At 34.2% G+C, this 18,729-nt stretch overlaps 1 protein-coding gene across 1 annotated transcript in view; it reads right to left on the bottom strand.

Annotated features, from left to right (window-relative positions):
* Positions 1-18,729, bottom strand: part of TTN (titin) — a 244,337-nt gene that overhangs the window by 124,871 nt on the left and 100,737 nt on the right. The window contains exons 131-157 of the mRNA XM_064660725.1: positions 18,562-18,642; positions 16,410-16,493; positions 15,895-16,212; positions 14,048-14,125; positions 13,769-13,843; positions 13,472-13,555; positions 13,180-13,266; positions 12,585-12,665; positions 12,291-12,380; positions 11,994-12,077; positions 10,926-11,030; positions 10,629-10,712; positions 10,200-10,277; positions 9,903-9,986; positions 9,592-9,675; positions 9,032-9,370; positions 8,344-8,418; positions 7,344-7,427; positions 6,812-6,892; positions 6,083-6,166; positions 5,297-5,380; positions 5,014-5,085; positions 3,959-4,039; positions 3,384-3,464; positions 2,914-3,183; positions 1,674-1,754; positions 287-373 (exon numbers count right to left, since the gene is read on the bottom strand). Of these exons, the coding sequence (XP_064516795.1) occupies positions 287-373; positions 1,674-1,754; positions 2,914-3,183; positions 3,384-3,464; positions 3,959-4,039; positions 5,014-5,085; positions 5,297-5,380; positions 6,083-6,166; positions 6,812-6,892; positions 7,344-7,427; positions 8,344-8,418; positions 9,032-9,370; positions 9,592-9,675; positions 9,903-9,986; positions 10,200-10,277; positions 10,629-10,712; positions 10,926-11,030; positions 11,994-12,077; positions 12,291-12,380; positions 12,585-12,665; positions 13,180-13,266; positions 13,472-13,555; positions 13,769-13,843; positions 14,048-14,125; positions 15,895-16,212; positions 16,410-16,493; positions 18,562-18,642 (2,916 nt within the window). The remainder of the gene's footprint in view (positions 1-286; positions 374-1,673; positions 1,755-2,913; positions 3,184-3,383; positions 3,465-3,958; positions 4,040-5,013; positions 5,086-5,296; positions 5,381-6,082; positions 6,167-6,811; positions 6,893-7,343; positions 7,428-8,343; positions 8,419-9,031; positions 9,371-9,591; positions 9,676-9,902; positions 9,987-10,199; positions 10,278-10,628; positions 10,713-10,925; positions 11,031-11,993; positions 12,078-12,290; positions 12,381-12,584; positions 12,666-13,179; positions 13,267-13,471; positions 13,556-13,768; positions 13,844-14,047; positions 14,126-15,894; positions 16,213-16,409; positions 16,494-18,561; positions 18,643-18,729) is intronic.

Genomic DNA, 18,729 nt, shown 5'->3' with positions numbered 1-18,729 from the left:
GAATAGGAATTAAAAAGGCAACAATAGGCACAAGACAAAAAATAACACACCATCATATAAAACCCCAATCCGATAAATAGCCTGGGGTTTTTTTCGTATTGCTATTTGCGCACCATTAGTAGCCATTGTCGCTTACTGGGAGCTATTCACAAGTGAAGAAGACAACACAATCTGTAACACTTACAAATATTAGAGCATAAAAAAAGCAGATAAAACAAACTTAAGGGTAGTGTTTAAAGAAACAGATTAAAGATTGTGTGCAATCTCATCACTATTGAACATGTACCTTTAGTAGGTGGTGGAGGTTCTGGTTTTTTAGGAACTTCAATGTGTATTTTTTCTTCTGAAACCACTTTCTTGGGCACCTCAGGCACTTCAAAAAAATTATTAATTTTATTTTTATGCATTTCAAAGATATGTCTGTAGTGTTCAGACACTAAGAAAACGTAAATCTCGGGGACATGAAAAGCATCAGTGGTTTTGTATGTGAACATGTAATTTACCTTTGCCTACAGAAAATTCTCTCTGCTGCCTCACTGAGGTACAGATACAAAAACTACAATTCAAACAACAAAAATATTTTATAATACATTTATAGTAAAAGTAAATTACCACCATGTTGAAATAGTACCCTAGACAATTAAGGAGTTTTCTTGTGTGCAGCAGCTACTTTTAGTCAGTGGAAGTTCTGGTTTCTTTGATACTCTAACTGAAGCCTTTTCTGGGACCACTTTCTTTAGTATCTCAGGCACACAAAAAATATCAATAACTTTATACTATGAGAATTTCATAAACAACATTAAAGCATAACAGCAGATCACTATTAGTGAAAGCACAACTACAAAGAACAATTTTTATTACACAACACATTTGTTCACTTGAAAAAACTTTAACAACAGAAGAAAATGCTAAGAGAGGTCTTAAATACTGTGTTCTATATTGTTAAAACAATAAAAAAGTGATTTTTTTGATTCTGTTACTTTTGTCATAATGTCAAGTATCTTTAGCTGGTGTAACTTCTGGCTTTTTAGGCACAGCAACTTTGATTTTTTGTTCTACAACTACTTCCTTGGGTCCTTCACGCCCTTTAGGGAAGAGATTACTTTCAGTTATTATATGGAATTTTACAGTTACGTTCAAAACTTTTCAGTAGAATTGCAAATGTTTTTAATAGACCCTTTGATTTGACATATTTATTACCTTAGGGCTATTTTATGCCCTTAGACTGACTTTATCCATTTTGTATTCCTTGTCACATTCTTCTGTATGTGATGGTTTCATGATATCAATTTTTCATCTATGCATGGAGGGTTTTCTCCTCTATTAGACATCTGTATCACTATCCTATACTCTCTTTTGGGGCTAATTTTTCATTATCTGTCAGGAGTATTTCACATCACAGAGACCCTCTTTTCTCCTTTTCTCCTCTTCTCCTGTTGTTCTCAAGTGTCAGTCTCATCCCTGCCCAGCCACATCAATATTTCTAACATACTGGTACACTGATTACAGCTACGAATCAGAAAAAAAGAATTTTCAAAACAGTAACATATATAGAACTGTGGGCACAGAAAATAAAAGTAACAGGAAAACACAAACAAACAATCAAATAACTAATCTGCACAATCAAGGTTCTTTTCCTCTTCCAAATTTTAGTTTTCTGTAGTGCAACATACCTTTGGTTGGTGGTGGTTCTGGTTTTCTAGGGACAGCAGTGGCTACTTTCTCTTCTGGAATTTTCTTGGGCACCTCTGGCACTTTAAGGAAAACAGCATTCATTTTTTTAATATTTAAAGCATTTAAAATTATTAAGAGGAAAGAGTATCACAAGAACCACATCAGAAAGAAAATAAACAAAAGATATAAAAAGAGATATGACATGCAACAATGCTGTATACTATTACGTACTATTAGGATTTTTATAAATTAGTTTTACTATAAACACTAATGCCTAAGAGAAAGAGAAATCTCCTCAGAAAGTTACCATTATTGACATATAAGATTTAGATAGTGTTACTCTTGGCTTTTTAGGCACAGCAACATCTATTAATTTCTTAGGTACCTAGACACTTTAAAGAAATAATTGTAGTTTTAAAAATTACAAAGATAAAACATCCAATACAGAGAAATAAGACAAAACAAATAGATATATAAGGATGCTTTGACAACAGTTACAAATTCTGAAAAGTGTTCATGGTTCTATCTGGCAAAGAACAAGTCTGAACTGACTTTTTGTCATGCAATGGGGACGTGCCACACAAACTGCTAGTTCAGACAGAACTTTTGGAATACCTGAATGAATTGTAACAACTGGTTTCTGTGCCAATTCTATTTCACAATTAAATCCATTGACCCCTAAGTTTCACATGAGCAGTGTGAAACAGGAAGTACACATACTTCTTGCTTGAGTACTGATAGAATTTCTGAGGTTGTTCACAGTACCCACAAAGTGAAAATGTTTGTTCTGTAAATCTCACTGCATGTTAACTCAGTCAGAGTTTTCCTTTTTTCTAGTCCCTTTTTGTCTAGCATCTGATACAATTTCTAGGTTATTTTTGGCTACAAGAAATAGATAAACTCAACTAATTTTTAATGTTTTGACAACAACAATACAAGGGACAGATGAAACTCGTAGAGAAAGGAGTTTGGCAGATAGAGCTTCTGGTTTTTTAGGCAGAAGGACAGGTTTTTCTTCAGTAATAGTTTTCTTAAGCAATTCACACACTCGGAAGGTATTTACTGATTTTAATTTTATGAATTAGACACAAGTTAAGAAACAGACACAGGGACACATACAACATAAATGGCACAAATCTGACACAAGTGGACCATGATCTATTAAATCGGAAACTGTGTAAGAAGCAGTAAAGATATTTATCAGCAAAAGACCTCAGTTCTACTAGGTTCTCAGAGTACCTTTAGACGGTGGAGATGCTGGTCTTTTAGGCACAGGAGTAGGTTCTGGTTTTTTAGGCACAGGAGTAGGTTCTGGTTTTTTAAGCACAGGAGTAGGCTCTGGTTTTTTAGCCGCAGGAGTAGGCTCTGGTTCTTTAGACACAGGAGTAGGTTCTGGTTTTTTAGGCACAGGAGTAGGTTCTGGTTCTTTAGACACAGGAGTAGGTTCTGGTTTTTTAGGCACAGCAATAGGCACTTCTTCTGGACGAGCTTTCTTAATGACCGTGGGTACTTTAAAGATATTAGTTCATTTTGAGGATAGAAAGATAAATCATAAAAAATCTCAAGCTTTTCGTATAAGTAGGGTACTAAAAGAATGAATACAAATATTAATTACTTTTAACAAGAACTAAACTATGAACATGAATAATTTAATTTTCCTGGAGTTCATGACTTAGTAAATTGCAGGAAGAGATGATGAAGATATATACCTCTAGGTGCTGGAGCCTCCTCTTTTCGTTGAACAGTAGAAATTTCTTCTTTTATGTGCATCTCCTCATACACTTCATGTACTTAAAAGATATTAGTTTAAACACTTAAATTAACTTAGAATATATTCAGAAAACTATACAGTGTATAAGATAAAGAACAAATATAAACAAATATTCAAGTTCCTCTTAAGGTACACAGGTCTATTTTATAACCACCAGCAAATGAGGATGCTTTCAAATAAGGAATGAAAAAAATCTCTTATTCTATCCTGATATGACTTCTGCAGCTTGTCAAGAGAAAGATGTGTGGTATGTCCTAAACTGAGCTACTACCTTGAGTGCAAGAGGCCTTGTCTATCTAAGCTCTGTCACTTTTTATTTTTATTTTTTTTTCCTTTATGTTGATCTCAAGTAGCGGCTAATTTTCCCCTTGAGAACAATTAGTTTTATACTGTGGTAAGTAAGCTGTTAAGTAAACCTTAGTTCATGATAAGCAGAATGCTCTCAAAACAATTAAAAATTTATGTATGAAAACATTTTTTTATCCTTCAAATCCCACTCAAAATTTCTTGTACCTGTAAAGTGTGAAGGTTCCTCTTTATGTGGAGCAGGAGGTATTTTCTCTTTGTGGACAGGTTTCTTTGGTACTTCAGGAACTTAAAAATATTGGTTTATTTTAGAAATTTGCACTATGAAACAAGTAATACAGTTTCGTAAAACAACAAAAAAGTTCTACTAGAAAAATACAAAAAATACACCCTATTAAGCTGTGAATACAACTCAACAACTTTGCCTTCTGGAGTTCATTGTTTTTCTTACTCCTAGCACTTCCAGGTCTGAATATGCTCTTCTCTGAAAAGATAGGATTTTTTATGCTTGGGTTTCTTATTAGTTTGTTTGTTTTTCCTGTGTTTTTTTTTTAATGGATTTTTGTTGTGGGGTTTTTTTGTTTGTTTGATAGGGTTTTCTGTTGGCTTTGTTTGTTTGTTTGGGTTTTTGTTTGGTTTGGTTTGGGTTTTTTTTAGGTATTTTGGCAATCTAAAGGAGTTTATTTTTTGAAATTTCAAAATTACCCATAAAAGCAAGGCAAAACTCCAGTGCAATTAACTAATTATTATGCTTCCAACATCTATTGAGTTCTTTAGTGCTGGACTTCAACTACAAAAATTATGTTGCTATGAAAAACCTTTTGTGGCTCTGTATTTTGTCCCAATTTAAAGTATTACCTTAATCTTGACTTTCCTAAAGTCCCTGATATGACTGCAAAGAGTCCTTCTGCAAACAAGCTTCTGCCACAACGTTTCAGATTTTTTTCTAATATATTGTCAAAGTATTTTAGGAAAAAAAATGAGATATGAAGTAAAAAAAATATAAGGCTAATCCCTGGTTCTACTAATGAGTCTCCTGCCTACTAAATTTCTTTGTCTAATTTAGTCTTTCTAAATTTTAAATTCTTGGAGCAGAATGTATCAGTGTGTTTGAGCATCTGCTAACAAAAGACAGAAATGGGAACTATAAGGTGTCTATGACACCTTGTTTTGTTGTTTAAGAAAAACAAGCAAGTTGGGTTTCTCACTTGGTACCTCACTTTTAAAAGAGGTTAGAGAAAATCCATTTGGAGGACTTGTACCTTTAGCTGGAGGAGTTTCTTCTGTAGGTACAGCAGCAGGTATTTTCTTAAGTGGGACAGTTTTCTTTGTCACTGCAGATATTTCAAAGATATTACATTTTTTAAAGAACATTATAATATACAAAGTGTAAGTAACAAAGAAGCAATGACAGACACATAGTGTATAAGGAAACACGAGAACGAACACATTTAATAGTAGATTAGCACACAGATGGAATGATGAAGATGAATAACTAATTTGTAGGGAATGTGTTGCTTTACATAGCTTGAAGAGTTGGTGTACCTTTAGCTGCTGGAGCTTCTGGTTCAGTAGGAACAATAAAAGAGACTTTTTCTTCTGTTGGAACTTCTCCATAAACTTCAGGTTCTTTAAAGATATTAGTTTATTTTACATATTTTAGTATTAATTACAAGACAAGAGTAGAAAGACAACTTGTAATGCAAAAATGCAGACAAGTATATGGACAAGGAGCTGTTTGAACATAAGTCATTCAAATATCTCAGTTCAGCCTAATCCTTTACCAATGCCTGCTAGAAGTGACCACTCCCAATCAATACAAGTATATACAAATGTTTAATTTTAGTTTCTAGTTACTTAGTTTCATGTATTAGATAGAGTTTGTAACTGAATTTCATATGTTCTCATTTGGAGTTAACAATCTCTATCCCAGCTCAAAAATTAGTTGTTGCTTAGGATGGCTCTTAAACCATTGTCTAACTTAAGTCCATTTCTTTGCTCCAGTGTGATTAAAGTGTTTCCTGGATCAGCAACTTAGTTTCTCTCTTATTTACATTTATTTGTCTTATTATCACAGGAGAAAACTTTAGCATTTTTAGAATGCTAAACTCCATTTTTAAATTCAGTTTAACATTTTAAATTTTAAATTTTTAAAATGCTGAACTACACCTAAATTTGGGGAGAGAGATGGTTTAAAAGTCATGGATATAAGTTACTTCTAAATATTTTTAAAAATTAATTGAAAATATCTCATATTTCACAGAACACTGTAGGGTACGAATTGATATATTCTCTGCAATTTACTGTTTGGTAGATGTGTAATTGATGTACCTTCATAGAAAGGAGGCTCCTCTTCTCTAGGGATAATGATGGGTACTTTCTCTTCAAGGACAGCTCTCTTATGAAACTCAGGAACTTCAAAGATATTAGCTTTCTTTTAGTAACCTCAGAATAATTTGTCATTTTTAATATCCCAAACAAAAATAAACCCAGAAAACTAAGTCCCTTTGAGATCTCAAATACCATGCCTTTTTGAGAATGAAATACAACACAGTTATAGAATTGTCTTGATGGAACAATGAATTAAGTGAAGAAATTTATAGTTTCTGCTCTCAAAGAGCATAATCCATTTGCTTTCCTCACTGAATTGTCATGCTTTTCCTTTGGATAGGTGTAACAGCTTTAATGTCTTAAACTTACTGGCTCTTGCCCTATTACTTCAGCAATTTCATGACTCATATATTGGTTTCAAAACCCCAGTTTAAACTAAATTCACAACTACATATTAAAAATATAAAAGCATTGAAGGTTTACATACTGGTAATGTAACTAGAAATACCTCCTCAGCATATTTTCATTCATAATCCAATGATTTACTGTCTAGCACAGGTCTGAAATATTTGCCTCAGAGTTTACAGTATATCACTGAGAGCTGAATTTCCACTTGAGACTGGGTACTCTTGCAACAGTGTAAAGGACACAACAATCATTTTAAAAGATGTTAGCTAGGAAAAATGGCCCAAATATTTTCATAAGATCTCATATCAAAGCCTCCTTTACCTTTCTTTGGTGGAACTTCTATTTCAGGTGTACGTGTAGGTTTCTTTTCTTCAGGGACAGTTCTTTTGAGAACGTCTGGCCCTTTAAGATATAATTTACTTTTAGGGTTTTCAAAGCTATTTGGAAGAAGTTAGAAAGAAGAAGAGCAAATCTAACAAGGAAGATTCCTGAAACATCAAAGAATTAAATACTTCCTGAAAGAACATCTATGTTAATTTTGAAGATTAGACAAAAGAATAATGTTTAAAAATATATATTCTTGAAAGATTCCTTTTCAGAAGAAATAAAAATATTCTTTCTTTCTGAACTACTTTCATGGGCAGCTTAATGACAAAACACTCATTTTTTAAAGTGACTCTCACATGTTTTCAACAAATGACTTGAAACAAACAGGCAAAAAATATTCAGTTACAAACAGATGAAAAAACCACTGTGGGGACATAAAACACATGCAGGTTTCTCAACAAACAGTGAGGACAAAAGACTGAAATTAGAGTTCATATACCATGAAGACAACGCAGAGGAAGTATACCTTTAGCTGGTGGAGTTGTCTCCTTTTTAGGAACAGCAGGTGGTACTTTTTCTTTTGGAACAGGTTTCTTTGGCACCGCTGGCACTTTAAAGACATTGGTTTTTTTTAAGAATGTTTGCAGAATTATGCAAGAATAGAAGTTAAACAAAAAGCAAGCAATGCAAAGACTCAGAAATCTTAGCAAAACACAAATATATATATATATAATACATATATACATGTACATAATACAAAATAGGCCACTTGTCTGGACCAGTTTGCTTGGATTCACATAGCTAGAGTTTTGGTATTCAATGAAAGAAAAACACTGTTGTTGTTGGGTAAATTTTTGACTAGGATAAGCCTTAACAATTAGTTTCATGAACTATCAGCTCTAAATAATGGTAGCTGGGAAAACAGTATGGTTTTAATTTCCTATCAGCTAAGTCCAAGCCTTTCTGTAAAAACAAACAAACAAGCAAGCAAATCCACTTTTGCCCACTGATTTAATTCTGAGAATTCATATGAGAAACAACTGTAGAACTTATCATGAAATGAATTCTGGTAAAATGAGTGCTATGAACAGAAAATTACAAAATTCTGGACTAGTACAGTAACTGTACTAGCATCCACTGACAGTTGCCATTCATGACACTTAGGTTTTGTAAAGCCTGTTACAGAGAACACCTACTAAGATTGCATACACCCCAGCACATCATTAGGTTAAAGAAAGTTCTAGGTTTTTAGGATTCTGCAGGAAACCAGGGTTTCAATGATTAGCTATAAAATGTCACATATTGTAAGGGCAAAAATTAAATTTTGCCTCCAGGAAGTAAATTTGTCTGTTTTAGTTTGTTAAAGAAATACTTTTTTTTTTTAGTAACTTCACTTCTTTGACTGTACTGCGAAAGAAAGTTAAGGATCTAGCAGTCAAATCAGAATAGGTAAATTACTGGATTTGGGGATTCAGAGACTCAGGCAGAAAACTTGTGTTTTCAAGTGTATTGAATAGTTGAGGTACCTTTGGCTGGTGGAGCTTCTCCTTTAGGAACAGGTACTTTTTCTTCTGGCAGAGGTCTTTTGGGCAACTCAGGCACTTTAAAAAATATTTCATTGTGGATTGTAAATTATTTATGAGGAATTACAACAGATATAAACACAGCAAACTAGGCAATCACTCATCTCATAATTTATGCAGAAAAAAAGCAAGTGGTAATCTCAGAATTCTTGAACAACAAAACAAAGGAGTATCAGCCTACATCTTTTGGTACATTGCAGATGCACTTTCTGTTTGACATGAGGACTCATAATTTAAATGGTGGAAAGGAAAGTTTTACATGAGTTCCAATATCTCTGTAACTCAAAGGAGCTATACTGGGCAAAAGAATCAAATATCAATGCAAAAAAAATATTTAATTCATGTTGAAGCTGAATTACATCAGAAAATTATAAATTTCTCTGCCTGTGTCATATCTACACTAACTCACTCTTGGGCATTCAGGTGGGGAACCCTCCCATTTCACTCTGAAGGGAAGAATTCCTTGGGAAGGAGTAGGATAGAAACAGTCTTTGAATTGATTTATCATTACCAGCAACAGACAAACATAGGACTATAAACAAGGCAAAATATAAATAAACACCCATAGGAGGCTTAAGCAGTAACTGGAAACAACACACTATAAGAACAAAGAAATCATGACTTGATTTACCTATAGCTGGTTGGATTTCGTAAGCCTCCTCATACACCTCCTCATATTTCTCATAGATCTCTTCTTTCTCCTTAAACTCGTACTTTCCATAGATATCTTTTTCCTCGGTCTCCTCTGCATATTCCTGTTCCTGAATCTCCCTATATCCCTCAGGTTCTTCAGGTTCCTCATATGCCTCAATTTCTTCAGCTTCCTGAATCCGCTCAAACTCTTCAATGCTTTCATATGTCTCATACTTCTCATACTCTTCATATGCGTATTCATACTTCTCCATTGCAGGTGCAGGAGCAGGAGCAGTGACTTTTTCTTTCCGGACAAGTTTCTTGGATACTTCAGGCACTTTAGAAACAGTATTATTGTTACTATCTGACTTTCTTTTTTTTTTTTTTTTTTACAGTTAGTCAAGATAATTCACAAAGAACAGAAAATGTACACAATAACCACAAGCATAAGTAAAATTGTAAAACCATTCTTCTGAAACAATATATATATTATAAAAGATTTTAGAATGAGGAGGAAAAACAAATCTTTGGGAGAAGTAAGAAGAAATATATCTGTACCTTTAGTCGGTGTTGGTTCTTTGGGTTTGGGCACAACAGCTGGTACTTTCTCTTCTGCAACAGCTCTTTTACGCACCTCCGTGACTTTAAAGATACAGATTGTGTTTAGGAATTTAAAAAAACCAAACCACCTTAGAGCAGTATACGTAAAAAAGCACAAGAAACAGAGGTTTACGGTTCTACAATGCAAACATTGAAAATGAAGAGTTTTAACATAAATTCAAGCAGAAACCTCATACAACAGAGACAAAAGTTAGAAGAAGGTCAAGAGCATTTTTAGCATAAATATTAATTATAAAGACTACATATACCTTTTGCAGCTGGAACCTCCACTTTTTCAGGGGGAGCAACAAGCACCTTCTCTTCAGGTGTAACCTTCTTAGTCACCTTGGGTACTTTAAAGATAGGACCTAACTTCAGTATGCTTTTGCATAATACATAAATAGACACCAAGCCAGAAGTTTAGAACAGAGACTCACAAACAAACAAACAAACAATATAGTGACAAATGTAATACAAGACAGAGATACTAAAATGTCCGTTGCTAAACTCAACTTGTATGAAGAATATTATCAGTTAATGATAACAGCATGTACAAACTGCAATACCTTTGGCTGATGGAGCTGGCACCTTTTTAGGAACAGGTTCTTTTACTTCAGGAATGGGTTTCTTAGGCATCTCAGGCACTTTAAAGACATTTTATTTTAAGAATGTCATCCACCAGTAGTAAGAGAAAGAGAACACAAAACATATACAAACAGACATAATGACATAAGAACTGATCTGCAGAATGTATTTTTAAAAGATGATACAGAAATTTAAGCAAAAGACACTTTACATCCATAGGCATACTTCTTGAAGATGTAAAATCATTTTAGAGCTTTTTTTTAGCTAGGAATTCGACAGGCACTTTGAGACATCAATACAGAAAGGCAGCACAGACACAAAACTAACATAAATAACAAACAAAGTAAACTAGATGGAGACTCTGAATGAAAATAGCAACACATTGTTTTCCTAAGTATTAATTTATGTACCTTTTGCTGGAGGACGCTCCAGTTTCTCAGGAGTGGGTACAGGAATTTTTTCTTTTGGGACAGGTTTCTTAGGAATCTCTGGCTCTTTAAAGATATTATTTTGCAAACACATTTTAAAATTGCTTTCAGAGCAGTAAAAGCATGAAAAACATGAAACAAGGTAAAAACATGAAACAAGACGACAAGCTCCCCCAAAAAGATTCTTAAGACTTATGTAAAGCTTAGAACAAGAAATAAAGAGGAATACCAATGAACACAAAAGATGTCACGAGTAATTTCCAAGAAAAGATCGTGTACCTTTTGCTGGTACAGTTTCTTCTGGAATAGTTTCCTCTCCTTCTTCCTCAGGAACAAAAATGGGAACCTTTTCTTCAGACACAACTTTCTTTGCCACCTCAGGCACTTTAAAGATATTATTTTAAGAACTTTACTTTCACAACATCACAAAGAAAAATTCATAACATAAAACTCAGGGACAGCAATTTTAACATAACAACAGTAATAAAACAGTAAAAAAATAGGGGAAACTCTATTAGGTATGTTTTGCTCCCTGGCAGCAGCAATGTGCAATTTGGCTACAAGGATTATATGAGCAATAGCTATTTTGCCCAGTTTTTAATTCCACAGTGTTGTTTAAACAGAAAATATTATCAAAATATGCTACAAAACAGAGGTTAAGGAAGATTATTAGCATCTAGGTTTTTTTTTTTTTTACATAAAAAGCTTCCAGTGTCTGCTTTCCTAAAAAACTCCGCTGCTCAGGAAGAACTTTGCAATAGTCTACCTCCTCCTTGAATTTCACATTTAGGGTATATAATCTGGTTATTTCTATAGTCAGTTTTGAATTGCTTTTATTTTTGTATAAGTTTAGCTAAAAAACTTGAGAATTTAGCATACTCTCAAGGTAAACGTAAGAGTGATCTCCCAGAATTGAAGAATTTCCAGGTAAAAATAACATTTTATTTCAGATAGTGCTTTTCTGTTTCAAAAAAATTTAAATTATTTGAAAAATTAGTTAAATTAATTTTAAAATTAGTTAAAATTAATTAATTTAAACTAAAATTAATTTAAAAATTAGTTCTGAATTATAACATCACAATGAATTATTTAATTCACGGTGATCATTTAAAAGGGAAAAAAAGCAAGTCATTCAAGGCTTGATTATCAGCCTGCTGAAACCAATAAAAAAATAGACAATCAAGTCATGTCTGAGCCCTAGCATTGCTCACTACAGGGAAGCAGCAGAGTGCCAGAATCAAGGATTTGACTTTATGTGACTATAAATTGAATTTTAAAATTAGATTCCACTGAAATATGAAAATAAGAGGGAGAGGAATTATCTGCATACAATATGATGGGATATACCTTTAGACGGTGGAATTTTCTTTACTTTAGGAACTGCAACAGGTACTTTTTCTTCTAGGACAGCTCTCTTGGGCACCTCTGGCACTTTAAAGATATTGTTTTGATAAGAAATTTTTAATTGCTTTTAGAACATCAAAACTACAGAAACCACAGAACAAAGGCACACAGACCAAGAAGAATAAGAAAACTCCCCTCAGAAGGTTAATTAAGATTCACACCAAGCTTAACAATGAATGGAGATGAAGATCTTAATGAATTGAACAAAGCTCTCATAATCTTCAAGAAGGAATGGTGTACCTCTTGCTGGTATCTCTGGAACATTTTCCTCTTCCTCTTCTTCTTCAGGAGCAAAAACATGTACCTCTTCACTGGGAGGTCTTGGTATTTCTGGTACATTAAAGATAGTGTTTAATCGTAGAAAACTTGGACACAACATCAGAAAATGACAGACAACTTACACAGAAGCTAAAGAGTATGAATTAGCGAGTACATTTGTCACAAACTCCTATAATATTTCAATTACATTCTAATAACAAACAAAAAGAAACAACAAGAAGCATCATCTACGTGTTCAGTTATAAGAATCAATACCTTCGGCTGGTGGAGGTTCTGGCTTTTTACGTACAGGGACAGGTACTGTCTTTTCTGGAACTTTCTTGGGCACTTCAGGCACTTAAAAGACATTTTTGTTTAAGGAATTAATTTTCAATGTAAGATAAGACATGGTAAAAAGATAAGATAACCACACATTTATTGTAAAATCTAATTGTGCAGGAAAGTTAGCATAATTTTATCCACAGATTTATGCACATATGTAAACTTACAAACACACACAGACTACAGCATTACAAATTGGTGTCGTAAGGCTAAGGAGGAAGCTTGCTGTTTAGGTACATTGTGTATCTTTTGAAGCATCTGTTTTTGAAACAGCAAGTACTTTAAAATTATTTAGAAATATAAGATCCAAAAGACAGAGACAATACAATACACAAACATAGACATTTTCAAAGCATAGAATAAGCGTAGCATCCGTGACTAACAGACACAGCCACAGTGTTCTGATCAAACATAGGCCAGTGAGTGGTTCAAACACACTGGGCTGAGGAATGGGATTGTTACTTGCAGATTTTTAAAGCTGAAGAAACAAAACTAGAATCACAGAGTTGAACCAGAAACTGGTGTATACCTTTGGCTGCTGGAGGCTGTTCCACTCTTTTAGGCACTGGGACAAGTACCTTCTCTTCTGGCACAGGTTTCTTTGGTACTTCAGGCACTTGAAAAAATATTATTGTAGCTTAAGAATTTCATTTTTGAACCATACCGTAAAGAACATTGATATAAATCAATAAAGTGGAATGACAAATTACTGTCAAGACTAGAAAACTTTCTTCATTCTGCATTATATTAAAAGAGGAAAGATGAACATAGACTGACTTTTTAAATATTTTTGTAACACATTCAGTCAAGAGCTGATATACCTTTGGCTGGTGGAACTTCCTTCTTTTTTGGTACAGGAATAGGAACCTTCTCTTCTGGAACAGGTTTCTTTGGCACTTCTGGAACTTAGTAAGATATTATTGAAAATTGAGCTTGGCATGAGAGTCTAAAACAAGGTGACATGCAAGTCAGTCACACTAAACAATTAAACACAAACAAAAAGAACCACAATTCTTAAGAGTAACAATTCTTTTACTATCCTAGCTTTTAAAACAAGTGAGAAGATAAATGAACTTCAGAGAATCTTTCTGATCACAGGTAATCACAAGTGCATTTACCTTTAGCTGGGGGAGCTTCCTTCTTCGGCACTTGGACTTTCTTTTCAGGTACAGGTTTCTTTGGCACCTCGGGCACTTCAAAAACATCATTTTGGTTAAAAAACAAACCACAAGCTACTCAAAACAGAAATGAAACAAAAAGACAGCAACACAGATATTTCATATGAAGAGCCCCCTCCAAAAAGGGCAGAAAAAGGTAATAATCATTTAAGGTAGCTGAAATATAACGTGAATTACATATTCAGAGGATGTTTGCTAAGATAAAGAGAAGATATATACCTTTTGCTGGAGGAGCTTCTTTTTTCTTCATAATAGGTATTTTTTCTTCTGGAACAGGCCTCTTGGGAACCTCAGGCACTTGAAAGATACCATTAATGTTTTAGGTATTTACTTCTATAACAGTGGGAACACAAAGTGCAAACAGACATACAAATACACACTCAAAACATACAGTTATGATTTAACAGGATTTCATTGTTAAGACAAAATAAAAGAGCAAATACTATATTAGATGTTATCCCAGCTCAGCCACTGAGCCATCAATAAATATGTTTTTAACTTCAAGGGCTTTTTTGCAGATCAGAAGATTAAGAGAGAGTTTGCCATTTTAGAAGCAGCTATTAAAGAAGATTGTAAAGTGCCACAGTGGGAAATTTGCAAAAATACAAACATTGTAACAAACAGTTACTGAATTGCTGTATTAGATATTTAGTGGTTTTACTACTTTTCCATATTTTTCCCTAGAACTATGATCCTAAAGTAGCAACTCAGGCATTTAATAGGTTGCATCTCATCATGTATATGTCTTAAATATAAATTGCTGATTTTCTTCCAAAAGACCCAAGCACATCTAGTTTATCACCTGACTTAACTTCAAGCACAGAACTATGGAGACATTAAAAGTACCCAGCAGTTTATACCAAATCTGTTGAGTAAATGAAATATTTAAAAAAACCCACTTAATTCTTCTGAAATCAACAGACTTTGCCTTTAACTGCATTGAGGCAAAGGTTTCAACTAAAATGTACATAAACTTCTTTTTGTACTCCAAAACCCAGAAATATCCATAAAAGTTTTACAATGACAGGAGTCCCACTGGCTCTGAGCATACTGAAGGAAGTTTGGAGCACATATGCATTAAACTTAGCTACAATGACAGAGTCAAAGGAAATTTTAACCAACACTAATCTTCCTGTTCAGGATTCACTTGGCTTTTGAGGTGTGCAGCCTCACCTTTTCTCAACTATGAAAAATATGCCAATCAATTTGTCGAAATTCTACTGCAAACAGTGTTAAATATAGTTTTGGCATTCACTAATTAATCAAAAGAAATTCTGAACTTCTTTTTGGGGAAAAGACACTATGGAATTATTTGGATCAGGACTGGAAAGTATGCATTTTTAAATACTCTTAGATGATTACGTAATTTTGGAAAATCAGATATTGATGATTCATATCTTTATATTATCATGTATTGAGGTCTTGGAATGACCTAGTTCTCCTAAGTAGTGAATATCATGTTCATCCTGTACTTACAATGTAGAAAATGTATACCAGCACCATAAAAATTAGTCCTAAGGGAAACACCTACAACTAAGAGTATTTAAATGTGGATATTCAATAAAACTTTTGTATCTTTTTTTCTCATGTCCCTTTAGGACAGAAATAGACATCAACCATAGGGTTTTCAAAGATTTCTGAGTGGAATTCAATGTGATTTGTGTTCCTAAATCACATATCCTATCTATTTTCTAGACAAATATATTTTTTTGTCTGTGATTGCAGATATCACATAAGCATTTCTAAGTATTTCAAGCACAGTCTGATAGCAAAAGTGGATTCCAAATGAGGATGAAATTAAGCTCAGTTAAATTTTCTTAGTGGGTTATATGCAGTTCATATGAAAGAGGAATGAACATGTATGACATGGAACATTTAAATTTATAGAGATAGTAAAGAGTAGACATACAGTCATCACAGGTTTTCTAAACTACATACTAATCAATAAACATCTTGAAAAAAGGCAGACTGTAAAGCACACCAGAACATCTTAAAACAAACAAAGCTTTGGTATTTTAATGGAATGAAAAGATACTACTTTTTCTCACACAAACCCTAAAGTATACCTCTAACTGGTAGGGGAGCCTCCTCTTCATACTGAGGAACCTCTGACTCTTCCTCCTCATATTCAGCAACTTCCTCTCCATAATAAGCAGCTTCTTCTTCATAATGTGTGACTTCTTCCTCTTCATACTGAGGAACTTCTTCCTCATAGTGACTAACTTCTTCATAACGGTGAACTTCCTCCTCGTAATGGATTACTTCCTTCTCGTATCTGGTGGTTTCTTCCTCCTCGTATTTTGGAATTTCTTCTTCCTCTTCATACTGAGGAACTTCGACATACGCTTTTTCTTTTCGGACAACTGTCTTGCGTACTTCAGGCACTTGAAAAGATACCAATTAAAAGAACCTTAACATTTAGCACATAGATCTTACTAATAATAAGGATCACAAGGCATTGCCAACTAGGAATTAACCAAAGGAAGAACATTCCACAGAAAACAAACAGTACTCACTGTACACAGAACATATAAGACACAAAAAACATTTATAACATAACTCAATGCTCTATCCAATATACCTTTGGCTGGTGGTCTTGCCATTTTTTTAGGAGGATAAATTGGTGCTCTTTCTTGAAGGATAGCTCTCTCTGGTACATCAGGCACTTAAAAGATACATTACAATTACATTTAAGAATTTTTAGACGTTTTGTTTAAAAGCAAAAATATTCTTGGCAAGAAACAGAAAAAGATATCTTACAAACACATGACTGACATGTAGAAGACAAGTGTGCTTATTGACACTGGACATGTAGTTAGGGGAGTCACTAGACTACTTTTCAATTAAGAAAAACCAAACTTTTCAAGATACCAATATAAGCAGTCGATACGATTCTTGCTTCATCCAATGTTGCCAACAGTTGAAGCTAAGCTTGCTGCTGGGCAGAACTCAAAATCCAAATCCATCCAATTACAAAATCACTAAATTTCACTCTCCACTGTAGCAGCCCCTCTCCTTAGCAGTGACACTTTGCACTACCTCAGGAATAGACCAAGAGTCCTTCTTCACTGGCAATAAAAGATTTCCCAAGAAAACTGTAGATGAAGGTGAGGGAGCACCTGGAGAAAAACTTTGAGAGTGACTAACAATAGATAAGACCTCCAGTCTAAATAAAGGCAAAAGAATTAATTGCTCAGTGAGGAAGGTATTTTTCCTCTTCTGTCAATTACTTTACAAAGTGGCTTGTTTGTTCAGGCATAGCAAGAAGCCATTCCCTATAAAAGCAGGAAAATTTCCAGAAGATTAAGGTGTGGATAAATTCAGTATTTAAGATTTACTTAGGACAGAATGCATGCTATGTTTAAGCAGCATATTCTCTTTTACAGAAGTGCATGGATGTTGTCTTCTGAGGCAGATGTCAATATAGCTGGAAATTGCACAGAAAATTACCCTAGCATTTTAACATCTGGGAGACTTGTCAAGTTAGAGAATAACTTTGGCCTTTTCTTCACAGATTGGAGATTTTTTTCTGACCATCTTAAGAGATGGAATCCCTTCCGTCAGTGATAGATTTGAGAATTTCTAGATGCTTTCTTCATCATGAGCTACAGTGAGCATAGATGAGTGGCTGCCACAAGTCTTGATGCTTGCCAAGTTGGTGTTATTTTTGAGGCAATGTGAAGACTGTCTAGCTCTTTAAGTATTTTCTGGTAGAGTCCTGCTAGATATTTAATTAAAAGTGCCAGGTATATTTGCATTTGAAATCTTAGACTAAAACTGATTGGAACTGGTAACTTTGGTGGATTTGATAACACAAACTGCATTGTGCATGAATGCTCTTTTCAGAAAACTCGGGTTCCTTTGGATTCTTTTCTTTCAGCTAAAACACCTCTGCCCGGTATCTCATTGGAGAACTGTTGCATTTAACATCCTTCTGCTTTGACCTTTTTTTCTCCAGACCAGCTGGCAAATTAGACCTGCCTTACAGAGAACCAGTCAAAGATCATCTAACTACTCATGATATGCCTGTCCCCCTCTCATTAGAGACTAAATAGATTATTTAGCTTTACATTGATTCGATTGTATTAATCTTTCATTATATGAATATGATAACACCATTTATCAACAGTAGCAGGTCTAAAAGTAGTAAGTGTGAGGCATCTTGTGGGCCATTTTTCACAAATCAATAAATGGTCTCCAAAAGTGAAAGAACAATGAATTTTCTTTAAAGGCTGTGCACTTTGTTCAAAGCCCTCGAGCAGGCAGATCCATTACATGATCGTGCTGTCTCAGCCATGTAGGCAACAGTAGAGTTAATGATTTTTTATTTGACCTTCAGATTTAGGTGAGGAATTGCTCTTAGAAAACAGAAAAGGATCTGCTTTGTTTTTGGAAAAGAAAGCATGTTAATTTAAATGAAAAAAAAGGCTGTCCTGTTTCCACTCAAAGGCTGGACAGGTGGCAAGATTTGTGAAGGAGGACCTAGTGAAATTTTTGGGTTCTCCTATGACAACAGCAGTGAGCCAGGAGGAAAGAATTAAGTCTTTTATGAGAATGGAATACTGTCTTGTGCTATTCTACAATCCTCACTTTCATGATAGACTGGCAATAAGCAAAGGATGCAAAATTTTCTTTTGTTCTCTCTCTCTCTGTTTTTTGTTGGTTTTTTTTTTTTAAAGTAGGTGACAAGATGTAAATTTGGACAGGACACAGAATCTTTTTAGTCTTCATACCTGTGTATGAAATCTCCTTTTCTGTGTGGAGAGAAATGGATACTTCCTCTGAAATAGCCCAGTGTTCTTCTTCTGTTGGTACTTCAAAGACAGAGTCTAACATTAATATTTTTTTCTCTGGTACAATATCATGTACAATAATAAATATCCCACTTGGAGTTTCTTATG

Source organism: Pseudopipra pipra, chromosome 7, assembly GCF_036250125.1.
Source record: "Pseudopipra pipra isolate bDixPip1 chromosome 7, bDixPip1.hap1, whole genome shotgun sequence".
Lineage (NCBI taxonomy): Eukaryota > Metazoa > Chordata > Aves > Passeriformes > Pipridae > Pseudopipra > Pseudopipra pipra.
Note: the sequence above shows the minus strand (reverse complement) of the source record. Positions and strands in the feature narration are given on the sequence as shown.